Below are 13,205 nucleotides of genomic sequence, written 5' to 3' on the forward strand. Positions count from 1 at the left end.
ATGGGTACACACTAGTCATAAAGGGATGGACATGGTCAGCAACAATACTCGGGTAGGTCGTGGCGTTTAAACGATGCTCAATTGGTACCAAGAGGTCCAAAGTGTGCCAAGAAAATATCCCTCACACCATTACACCACCACCACCAGCCTGAATTGTTGATACAAGGCAGGGTGGATCCATGCTTTCATGTAGTTACGCCAAATTCTGACCCTACCATCTGAATGTTGCAGCTGAAATCCAGACTCATCAGACCAGGCAACATCTTTCTAATCTTCTATTGTCCAATGTTGGTAATCCTGTGCGAATTGTAGCTTCAAGGTTGAAAGTGTTGTGCATTCAGAGATTGTATTCTGCGCATACCTTGGTCAGTGTAATCCTTTGGATGACAGGAGTGCAGTTAATTTTGCACTCCTGTAAAACATTTTTCAGCAGAACGCAGGCTGAAGTCCGCTCTCTGCTGATGTCACAGAGTCTGTCCTGACACCACGTCATCACGACCATAGAGTCATGATCCGCCCAGATCCCTGGACCGACACCCAGCTCAGCCTCTCAGCGAGCCGATGAGAGCCTAAGATACCCTTTCCACCCTTTCTACAGTCCAGCGATCCAGTGAGCGAGGAGGGGGAAGAGCAGAGAGAGGTGACTGACAGTTAGCAGCTCTCTGCTCATGGATCTGTGAGAACCGAGCAATCAGCGGTGTTCGATCGCTTGGTTCTCAGTGTTAGAGGTGCCGGGGGACCTCGGAGAGATGCTGCATCCACCTAGGTAAGTATGGTTCTAAAAAAAAAAAAAAAAAAAAAAAAAAAAACACAGACACACACTTCTCTTTTAAAAGTATGTTTAAAGCAGAGTTCCGCCCAAAAATGTAACTTCTGCTTTTCAGAACAGGCCCCCCCCCCCCCCCAGTGTCACATTTGGCACCTTTCAGGGGGGAGCAGATACCTGTTTAATACAGGTATTTGCTCCCACTTCCGGGCATAGATAGCATTATCTGGGGCTATCTACACCACGTCCGGTGCCTCCTCCGTCCCCCTGCTGTCTTCTGGGAGACATATAGTTCCCACTAGACAGCAGAGGCCATTTGGATTGCACATGCGCAGTAGGGAACCAGGAAGTGAAGCCGCTGTCTCATTTATTAGCCGGAGGACAGCTAACATCATCTACAGTAGCTTTTTCCCCACTGTCTGACTGTCCCTGGCCTGACCCCTTTCATTCATTTATTGGATTTCCAGTCTTCAGATCATGTGGGCACAGCATCGCATGTTGGAGTTACTTATGACAAATACAGCCAGCCTAGGAAAGCCCACTCCTCCAGACCGATGCCCATCCATCAAGGCATTGACATACTGAAGGCAAGAGAGTCAGTCCATTGCTTACATCAGCAGTGAGAGGGCCTTTAAGAGGAAGTGCTTGGGCAGGGTAATGTGATGTTTGCAGAAAGCTATGTACAGAACGGACATCCATCACCAGCCATAATCTGCCTTGTTCTGCAAAGATAAGCACAGACACCCAGTGATGGTATTGCTGGGTCTAAAAAAAAAAAAAGCTATGTAATGAAAACAAAAAGGTTTTATTCCAAATGTCTTTTGCATGCTGAGGGTGAGAAAGGAGCAACCAGGAGAGACAAAGTAAAAGAAGATTAAAACTTTGGCTTTCAGGCCCCGTACACACGACCGAACATGTCCGACCGTGTGTACCGCCTAGCGGACAGGTTTCCAGCGGACAAAAGTTTCTTAGCATGCTTAGAAACGTATCCGCTGGAAATCTGTCCGCCGGACATGTCCGATGGTTAGTACGACTCATCGGACATGTCTGCTGGTTATGACGTATAACCAGCGGCCCGAAATCACGCGCATGCGTCGAACTGATTCAACGCATGCGTGGAAGCATTGAACTTCCGTGTTAGAGAACGTTGGTGTCTTCTACGCCACAGCGTTCTCTGTCCGCGGGGATTTTTGGTCTGATGATGTGTACACACATCAGACCAAAAGCTCCCAGCAGACCGTTTTCATCGGACATGTCTCCTCGTGTGTACAAGGCCTAACTGTTTCAAAGTTTCCGCATTTTATTAACAGATCTGGATAATAACATGATATAGGAAGTTCCAGTGTGTTAAACCTGTGCAAATCCGGTGTACATGATTGCACTAAAGAACATGAAAGAAATATGCTTACTAAAAAGTTTCTGGGAGAAAAATGATTCCACGCCACTCTCTCGACCTCTCCGCTGAATCGCCACGTTCGATGGTTTTCCTGGGGACTTCTGCAGTCGTACAAAATTACTGATCTGAGGAGTAAATAAGAGAAAATAACACTAAATAAATATTATTTACCCCTTCAGAAAGGTACCTGTATACCAACACTTGCTGGTGGTTGTCTTTTAGAGCTCATGAACAGGAAAAAAAATGTCTCCCCTTTGCTTCTGGAATGAAAAAAAAAAAGCAGCTTAAAAAACATAAAGCTGCTTTTTGCACGCGTCTGTAGGCACATCAAGAGTTTGGGTGTTCGTTCATTCCATTGGCCTGCATAATAATTTATTTGGGCCACTGGAATTAACGCTCAAGCGCTAAACGTGCCTAGCGTTTTGGCTCATTTAGCATTTTTTCTTTCCAAAAGCTCCTCTCCTGAGCATGCAAGCGATCGTTCCCCCCCCCCCACCTCTAAACGTTCCTCTTTTAATACGCCTGTAAACACCTAAGCTTGATGGACACATAAGCTAACAGAGGTGCGGTTACAGGCTGAAACAAAATGACAAACGCCTATAGAATCTGCGTTTTTGAAATGCGCACGAGGCCTTAAAATGAAAGTGCTTCAGCTACACAGACTGACTGTAATATATACACAACGGTATATAAAAGAGCATTGGATAGTGCTACTTATCACCTAGCATGACAGGTGGGCCTGATCGGAAGGTTCTGCAGATCTGATCTGTGCTACAATAGACTGCAGGTATAATGCAGAGGGTGATCAGCAATGGTGGCCTAGAGCCAGCCATACACAGATCAGAATTCAGCTGGTTCAGCAGGGACAGGACGAATTTCCATCCATGTATGGGCACCCAGGTCGTACAGAAGTTAATCAACTTCTGTACAATCATCCAGTCAGGTCTTTCCTGAACGATCAGTGCCGATAGCTCAGCGGGACCGATTCCCCCCCTCCCCCATCCACCTCAAATGTGTGGATGGGGAATCAGAACATTTTTATTTTCATTCAACCTGAACTAAAAAAAAAAAAAAAAAGTATAATGTATGGCATGCCGGATATATTGTTGAGTATATGTAAATACTTGAATGTCCACGCCAAATGTTCAGTTTAATATTAATTTGTCTACAGACATGAAGAATGTTCCCTGCATCTCACTGCTTACACTCAGATTAGGGAATGTTTTTAGTGTTTAAAGCAGAACTTCAATCAAAAAAACAGAAAGAAAGTAATATCCCTTTTAAATATAAAACAAGACCAGTTTTTGCTGCAATAGTCACTTAAAATCCAGAGATTTTTTCACTACTAGATGTCTTCAGTCTGATGGCCAGAATCATACAACCCCCTTCCCCTGAGCCCAGGTCATCCTGGACCCGCTCAAGACTCCAACTGGACAGTAGGGATGAGCTCAGGAATTTTTGCACATGCCTCCAAAACTGGCTGAACTATCCCATCAGGAAGGTGTCAATGCCAAAAACCAATAATAAACAGTGGAGGATTCCATGCCCAGCAGCCATACATATGCAAGGTGTGTGTATACTTGCTGCTGCACGTGGGAAAAGCCTCCACCGCCTATGATAGGCTGTCAGCTTTTTCATTAGCCTCATATAGCCACATTGACACTTCCCGACATTTCAAGTGCCTCTTTTTTACTATCATTCCATACTACTCTGCATGTTTACTCATTTACTGATTTTTAGGATATTTTAGAACTCTTCTATAAACGGCCACACATGTTCACAACTTTTTGCTTTTGTTTTTGTCTTTGTATTAATGGTTCAGCTCACAATGAATGTTTAACCAGTCCAGATAGATGCCCCGGTGTCTCAGTTATTATTTCAATAATGAGTAAGTACACAAACACATACAGGCAACAAAAATACAAAAAACAAAAATATAATAATAATCATAAAAATAATAAAAAACACAAGTTAATATACTATAAAACAAATAAGACCATTAGAATTAAGGTGCACCTTTACACTATGCTCAATCTTTAGGCATTTTTTGTTCACTACATTACACCATATTATTTTATGGTCTATGCATCGTCCTTCATATGGTTCACCGTCATATTCACCCCTATTTTTTCCCTTTTTTCCCCATTTCACTTTTTATTTGTTTTTCTTTCTTCTTTTTTAATTAATTTCACATTACTTTATTGCACTTCAATTCATATCATATTTTTTGTTTTCTTCATTTCATTTTATTTGTTACTTATACAAGTTATACATGTTTTACACATATCATTCCATTTCCTGTCCACTTTAATTCACTTCTCTTACACTCAAATATATTTCTTCACACTTACACATACTCCTACACTCTCTTTCACATTTTTCTGCACCCCACTTCTCTATTGGGTCAACACATCATTTTATCCAATGTTCACTATTCACTATGAATTTGCATGAGGCATAGTCCACATGAGACACTCTCTGATTGTCTGTCGAGACACACCCAAACTTCACAGGGGACCCTGTTCAACTTAATTGTTTCCAGAGCCCCCTCCCACTCATTGGGTTGTAAGGTATATATTCACTCATTTTACTGTTTACACACTAGCTATGAAGAAGCACTAAGGCATAGTGCGAAACGTCAGCTTTTCTTTTGTTGTGCTGTTTTTTGCTGTGGCATGTATTTTGTGATTTTTAATTAAAGGAGGAGTTTTTTTGAAGTGCGGCTGTCCCAGCTTTTTTCCTTCATCCTAACCTGCATTTTGATTGCACTGCCTGCACACTTGGCTCGGACCACAGGAATCAGATTACCTGGTTCTCTTTGAGCGGTTACCCACTTTCTCATTTGACAGCTACCAGGTGGAATAGCTCAGGCCGGTTCAGAGTTGTGTCCGAACCCACCTGAGCTGATCACTGCTGGACAATGAAAGGCGAACCATCACAGTATAGACCAAATTTTTCGGTCACTCTGCTTTCTCCTCCTAGCAGCATGCTTCTTGTCAGCATATGAAGAATTTGGCAATTTGTGCTGCTTCTTCTCATACTCCAGTCCTACTGCATAGGGACTGCAAGAGGCAGTTATCAGGTCAGATTCAGGCGCCTACACTACTTACATTTAAAACATATAGTACATTTAACAATGTATTGAGGACTAAAGAGCTGCCTTCATTGTGTTTTGTATGCCTAGAGTTCAGCTTCAAAAAGGTTTCTCCATCAACCCCCTTGGCCAAGCTTGGTCCTAGAAACACAAGCGTGCCTGCGATTCATCAGATTTGGCGACCCGTCAGAAGTGACCCGACCCGACGGAAGTGACGTTTTGTCACCACCATATTGCTACACCTAACACTTGTCCATAGTAAGGATACACTAAGAAGGGGGTAAGTGGGCATCTTGTTAAACCCACCAGAGTTTTGCATTATACACATTTTTTTAAACAGTAAACTGAGTTTATACAGTGGAACCTCAAATTGCGAGTAACGCGGCTAATGAGCGTTTCGAAATATGAGCACTGCATTTAAAAAAATCCTAACCTCAGTTTGCGAGTGTTGTCTTGCAAAACGAGCAGGATTCAGGCCAAAGCGGTGTGCAGTACCGCGTTTGGCCTGAGGTGGGGGGCACCGGAGCCGAACAGCGCCGTTTGGGAATGCTCAGGAAAGACACGACAATACTCAGTTCCTGAGCCTTTCCAAGGTTTGCCAAGCTGTCCTTGGGTCTTTTCGGCCATTTCGGAGGCTCTCAAGTGCCCCCCCCACCTCTGGCCACATGCGGTATTGCATGCCACTGAAGTCAATGCAGAACAAATTATTTTTGTTGCCATTGACTTCAATGGGGAAACTCGCTTTGATATGCGAGTACTTTGGATTACGAGCATTCTCCTGGAACGGATTATGCTCGTAATCCGAGGTTCCACTGTGTAGTCAAATACAGTACTTATAAGTTTGTCTTACTGTTTAGATGTTGAATTTTAAAAGCAGCGAACTTCTGTCAGATTGACAAACCTGTAAGAACAGCACGCTTGCCGCAGCTTTTAAAATTCAACGTCTAAACAGTAAGACGGAGTTCTAAGTACTGTGTTTCACTATATAAACTCAGTTTACTGTTAAAAAAACGTTTAGAATGCAAAATTTCGGTGGGTGAAACCAAGATGTCCGCTTACCCCTCATCAGTGTATCCTTATTATGGAGGAGCGCGGGGTGTAGCAAGATGGCGGCGACGAAACGTCACTTCCGTTACACTTTGACGGGTCGCCATATTGACGTGGTTTTTAATTTCTGGAGAACATTGGCTAGGGTGGATTTTCCCAACCAATTGCTTTCATAGCACACTCCTACCCTGAACATTTACATTAAAACTTGCATGTACTGCATATAGAAAGATTTTTGTGCTTATACATATCAGTTAGTTGCATTAAACAAATTCTCGCTTGCTGCATTGTCAATGTGTTTTCCAGCAATACGCTACTACAGATGAATGGTAATGCATGTATAACGTGTGAATCAAGCCTACATTTCTCTAAGCTTTACTGCATCTAAAATGCAGAGGTATGAAATGAGCCTAAGGACCCTTTCACATGGGCTCCAAGCATGGAGTGCCCATTCAGGTCCGCTGAATAAACTGACAGGCGGACCTGAACGGGCACTCCATGCTTGTCTATGGAGCATCGGATGTCAGCGGAGACCATGTGCGCTAACATCCGATCCGCTAAAATCAGACGGATGGCGATACGTCGCCAATCGTCATGGCGGATCGGATATGATCTGATGAAAACATACATGCTGTCCGTTTTCGTCCGATCTCTCCATAGACAAGCAGTGGAGCTCGACAAGCCCCTCCCTGCTCAGTGAGCAGAGAGGGACCTGTCATCCGCCGGGCTCAGTGGAGATTAATGGAGAGATCTCCCGCTGAGCTGGTGGGCGCCGCTGACAGATCCGTCCCCGTGTGGAAGGGGCCTTAGGGTGCAGTCACACTTGTGAATGCCGATGATTACACATAAGAACCCCAGCCCCCAGAGGGTTCCTGCGATTAGGCAGCCCCATTGAAAGCAATGTGAGGCTGCCAGCTAATCGCGTCCAATCGCATGTGGGCGTGATCTCTCATGCTGTGATCACATGTGATCAAAGCATGGGATTGTCCTAGGATGCAGGCAAGGGTTTACTAAATCTACTCCACAGCTTTTCTTTAACCACTTGCTTACTGGGAACATAAACCCCCTCGTTCCCAGGCGAAATTTCAGCTTCCGGTACTGCGTTGCTTTAACTGACAATTGCGCGGTCGTGCGACGTGGCTCCCGAACAAAATTGGCGTCCTTTTTTCCCCACAAATAGAGCTTTATTTTGGTGGTATTTGATCACCTCTGCGGTTTTTATTTTTTGCGCTATAAACAAAAAAAGAGCGACAATTTAAAAAAAATATATATTTTTTTTACTTGTTGCTATAATATCCAATTATTTTTTTTTAAAAAAAACTATTTTTTTTTTCTGTTTAGGCCGATACCTATTTTTCGACGTATTTTTGTAAAAAAAAAATCGCAATAAGCGACTGGTTTGCGCAAAAGTTATAGTGCCTACGAAATGGGGGATAGATTTATGTGTTTTTTTTTTGTTTTTGTTTTTTTACTAGTAATGGCGGCGATTTGTGTTTTTTTTGTCAGGGCTGCGATATTGCGACGGACGTATCGGACACTTTTGACACAATTTTGGGACCATTCACATTTATACAGCGATCAGTGCTATAAAAATGCACTAATTACTGTATAAATGTGACTGGCAGTTAAGGGGTTAACACTAGGGGGTGAGGAAGGGGTTAAATGTATTCCCTACATAGTGTTCTTACTGTGTGGGGGGAGGGGGGTGACTGGGGGAGGTGACCGATGCTGTGTCCCTATGTAAAGGGACACAGATCGGTCTCCTCTCTCCCTGACAGCACGTGGAGCTCTGTGTTTACACACAGAGCTCCACGTCCTGCTGTGTTACCGGCTGTGTTCCCGACGATCGTGAGTGTCTGGCGGACATCGCGGCCGCCAGGCACTCGCATCGGCTCCCGAGCGATGCGCCAGGCACGTTGTTTCCCCGCTGCGCGCCCCCAGCGGCGCGCACAGGGAACAACAACAGCAGGACGTCTATGGACGTCCACCCGGCACTTGAGAGCCGCGCTGTGGACGTCTTTCGACCATAGCGCGGATCTCAAGTGGTTAAAGAATGAAAAAAAACTTCAACATGAAAATTCCACAACACAAGAACATGCAGGGATTTTAGCACCGAGATCAAAAAGCAGACTAAAAAGAGTGTGCACTACGCATTTCAGATCCGACACCTCTGTGCTCCATGTGACAGGGGACGGAGCACAGCCTGATTTATTACACCATTCATTGAAAAATAAAATTCACATTCCACCAAGAGACAGGCTGTACTAGATAAATGTTCTAACAACAACAGCACGGGCCCATCTGCTGCCGAGGTAGACAAGGTCCCCGGCGAGCAGCGGTTCACGCTGTCAGCGCACTCGGTGACAGAGAAGTCACATCCTGAAAATTGCATTCAAGGTCCATCCAGCACAATTAACAGATGGCTTGGGCTATTTATGGAACTTATCGTTGTATTGATAACAATTTTGCCTTTGGTTATCATTGAAAAATGGATGCGTTTCTAAAGATGAAATAAATGTGCACTAAATTTACAGACAGCTTAACACAAACTGGCATTCATTTTAAAGTGGTGTCCTATATAGAGGGCATTAAGGTGAACATGCAGCAATTTGTGTTTTCATTTGCATCAATGTTGGGAACACCCTTTATACGAGTGCATTCTGTTAATGCACTACAAACAAGAGCTTTACCACAACGCACAGTAAGGGGTGCGCTGCAGTACAATATATTGAAATTCATTTTAAAGAGCACCCCAACACACTGCAGTGCCCATGTGTTGTAATGCACCACCGATCACAGATGTAAACGATCTGTGCACCACGTTAATTAAAGTATGGCATGCAGCTTAGTAACTAGGCTTCCTAATGCAATGCACGTAAAACATACGTGTGTTGTGTGAGCGGGCCCCAAAACTTCACATACATCTGTCTCCTTGCTCCAGGTATTTAAAATGCATCTAAATCCAAAACTGTTCTTTATTAGCAAGCCTATTCCAACCCCTTCCTCTGTGCCCAGGTTGCTGTGGACCTGCTCAAGCCTGTAACTGGACAGTGTAAGGAGACGCAGCACAGTGATGAGCCCACCTTCTGTCACTCTGACTTCTGCTCCTATTAGCATGCTTATGGTCAACAGATGAACTTATTGGCTCCTTGTGCTGCTTCTTCCTCTAACACTCCAGCACTGCTATACAGGAACTGTAAGACTAATATCAGGTCAAATTCAGGTATTTACAAAGCTGGCATGTAATAAATACATTCAATGATTATTAATAATGACAGCACCACATTAATGTGTGTCTTTTATATCTGTCAGAGTTCAGCTTCAAAAGAGATGTATGGACAAAGTTTTTTTGGCCATACTTCTCTTGTAGGTCACCGGAGCACATTTCCTTTTGTAATCCTGCTGACACTAGCAGGGTAACCTGGATTGCTTTACAAAATTCCCTAGGAGTAGAGAGTGGTGTTCCTACCGTAGAAGGGTATAAAGACACTGTGCTGTGGTGAATACACAATCCACTTTGAGAATTCTCTCTATATTTTTTACATCTCACCAGGGAGAATTTATTTTGTGTGAGAATAATGCATAGATATATTCTGTTGGCGACAACAACAATCATTGAAATGAATGGTATTATACAGTGGCAGCCACCCCCCTAATCAATGTGCCTGTCCCCTAATCTCCATGCAGGGTGCCATACTCATGGATTTTTTATTTATTTTGTTGAAGCACCAGATTAGAGCCCGAGGAAGCGGGTCCTGAGACCTGATTGGCCAGGGAGTCTCAGGACCCACTTCCTGTGCGGCCGGGATGAAAAGCAACGGCCCCAGGGCAAGAATCGAGATCCCTGCCTCTATCTGTGTCTCCCGAGGGGTGGGGGGGTTGACTGCCACCTTCCCGTCTGTCTCCTGCGTGGATATTGAGCACCAGCGATATAAATACAAACTAAATAAAAATAAAATAAAAACTAAAATACAAACTAAATAAAAATAAACTATAGGCTAACAAAGGACTTTAAAAAGGTACCAAGAAGTTTTGTTGAAAAATTATCTAAATTTATTGTATAACAACTTGTTAAAATGTGGGAACTAGTGGATGTCGCACCTCCAGCTCAACAGGTCATGTGTTCTGTAAACAGCCTCACTCTGCCCCCGGGGCTTAATTGTTATAAAAGATGTCCTTTCAGATCAGATTCACTTACTTATCAAAGGATCCAGATAGAAGTGTCTGTGCCTCAAAGGGATGGAACTGTATCGTTTGTACCTACAAGATAAAAATTCATTAGCCTGAGACAAAATATAATGAGGACATCAGAGAACAATGTTACTTTGCCCTGAATGGACAAAGTAACAGTGTCCCTTATAAAAAAACATCTGCCACTAAATGAAAATGGGTCCCACTGTTCTTGCTCAAAGGCTAGTAATGTAAGGGGTTATTACTTTTGATGATCATGTATATGAAGTTCCTTTTAGATTAAGGGCCAGTCCACACCAGATGTAGTTCCGTACAGTTTTGTGTGCATATTTTCTGCACTAAAAATACATGCACAGTGTTTTCCATGTATTCCAATGGCTCTAGTTCACACCATGCAGTCAGTTTCCGGTGCAAAAACTGACTGGAAACTGACTGCATGGTGCCAACTAGAGCCATTGGAATACATGGAAAACACTGTGCATGCATTTTGTGCAGAAAAAAAGCGCACGGAACTGCGTCTGGTGTGACCTGGCCCTTAATGTCCTTATTCAGATATTTTTTTGTATTTATATGCAAACCAATCTGAAAGTTAAGGGTGTTATACAAACCACAATAGTCAACTTTGTTATACAGTTTAAACCTTTTTTTTCCCCAAAAGGAAGTTGCTATATAAGTTTAAAAAAGCGTTAACTGGTTGTAAAGTATCATTTTTATTTTAAATGACAAGCATGTTATACTTACATGCCCTGTGCAATAGAATTGCACAGAGCAGCCTCAATCCTCTTCTGGTGATCCCACCGGTGCTCCTGGCTCCTCATCTTTTCCTCATGCCACCATAGGAAGCGGCTTTCCCTATGGTGGCACACCTGCAGGCTTGATCCTGAGCCACGCTATCTGCAGCCATTACTAGACTCTGCCCCTCGCCACAGGATTTGACTGACAGCAGCAGAAGTCAATAGCTCCAGCTGCCTCCGAAAAGCCTGTGAGAGCGGGGAGAAATGCTGCTACAGAAGGGCACAGTGCTGAAGTGAAGGCTCGGGTAAGTATAAAGGGGGTGGTAGGGGCAATATTAACATGTAAAGTTTTTTCCTTTAAAGGGGTTGTAAACCCTTACAATCCAGTTTTTACTACAGGTAAGCCTTTAATAAAGCTTACCTGTATAGCTACCCTGGATATCTCCTAAACCTGCACAGTTTAGGAGATATCCCCTGCATCAGCATGTGCCGATGTCATCAGCACATGCGCACTAAAGCAACGGTTCGTTTGCGGCGTTGCTTCAGCCGATGTGCCGTTACCGGCGGCTCCTACACGCATGAGCAACGTCATTACGGCTCTGGCCCATCACAGCGCCGAAGCAGCAATATCCGGAAATAGCTCCAGGAGCGATGTCGCTGGCCGGACCAGTGTACTAGCTCATTATGCCTTTGTCTTGCAGGGTTTTTTTTAGTGGAGTGGGTTTACAACCACTTTATAACAGGGAATACCTTAGGTAAAAAATGCTTTAGATTTTACTGACACTTTAAAATCTCCACTACTCTTCTTCAATGCATCTCTGAACTCGCTAGAAAACAAGGAGAGGTAATACCGTAGAATAGCCCCCTCGCTCCCTGCAGGTTTAGGACCCTCTCCACTTCTAGGAGTGTCTAATTACTGTCCTCACGGCATAAGCTATTACTTTATGCACATGCTGGGGATAGAGAAAAGGGAATACTGTAGAGTAAGGATGAGCTCCAGCGTGTTCGCATAGTACACGTGCATAGCCCGCCAGGAAGTCTGCAACACGCTGTGCTAATCACAGGCATGGAGACATTTTCCGATCTCTGCCGCTGAGCATCAGGACAATGTCTCCCTGGCTGTGATTAGCGCCGTGCAGACTTCCTGGCGGGCTCTGCACGTGTACTATGCGAACACGCTGGAGCTCATCCTTACTGTAGAGGGCCACTTGATGGCAAAGCCCAGAAGAAAACTCAGGAATATAGGGTAATCTGAACAAGGGAGGCTGTTACAGGTAAATGAACATGCATGAATTACATACAGTGAATTCAAGTATAATCTCATGCTGAAATCTTTGTTTAAATAAATTGTAACATAACCAGTCATAATAAGCTGTGTGTGTCTGTTGTACCTTGTCTGTGTGCATTGTAAGCTTGGCAGCTGGTTTACCCAGGGACATATCCCAGAGAAGAACTGTGTTATCTGCAGAGGCACTGGCCAGAACATTTCTGGATAAAAAGAAAGAACAAAAAATGAACACACATAGAACTTTGGGGATTGCAAGAAATAAAAAGCCACGCCTACAATGTTTGGTTAAAGCCTGAAAGAGTCCAGGGCACTGGTTAAAACACTTCAAGATGAAATATGAGCAAACAGGTAAATCCATAAAAGCACCATTACATACAGTTTTCAAATACATTGCATTACCCTCAACCAGGGCCGAAACAACTAACCGATTAATCAACAACTAATCCATTATGAAATTAATCGATTACAATTTTCATAATCGATTAATCGGCCAGTAACATAATGGGGTTAAAAACAAAAAAAAAATTAGCCTTTTATAGTACAAAAAAGCAAATCGCTACTGTAAATATTACTTTCACTGTCCCACAGTAAAAAAATGAACCCCTTACAATAGCGAGTATTTGCTCTTTGTGTACTTATTTTTGTTTTTTTAACCCCATTATGTTACTAAACATCTCAGGTCTGGTTCA

General features: G+C 43.5%; 1 protein-coding gene across 1 annotated transcript in view; it reads right to left on the reverse strand.

Moving 5' to 3' along the window:
- Window positions 1-13,205, reverse strand: part of PWP1 (PWP1 homolog, endonuclein) — an 89,354-nt gene that overhangs the window by 29,725 nt on the left and 46,424 nt on the right. The window contains exons 9-11 of the mRNA XM_040345195.1: window positions 12,620-12,716; window positions 10,502-10,563; window positions 2,176-2,287 (exon numbers count right to left, since the gene is read on the reverse strand). Of these exons, the coding sequence (XP_040201129.1) occupies window positions 2,176-2,287; window positions 10,502-10,563; window positions 12,620-12,716 (271 nt within the window). The remainder of the gene's footprint in view (window positions 1-2,175; window positions 2,288-10,501; window positions 10,564-12,619; window positions 12,717-13,205) is intronic.

Source organism: Rana temporaria, chromosome 3 (assembly GCF_905171775.1).
Source record: "Rana temporaria chromosome 3, aRanTem1.1, whole genome shotgun sequence".
Taxonomy (NCBI): Eukaryota; Metazoa; Chordata; class Amphibia; order Anura; family Ranidae; genus Rana; species Rana temporaria.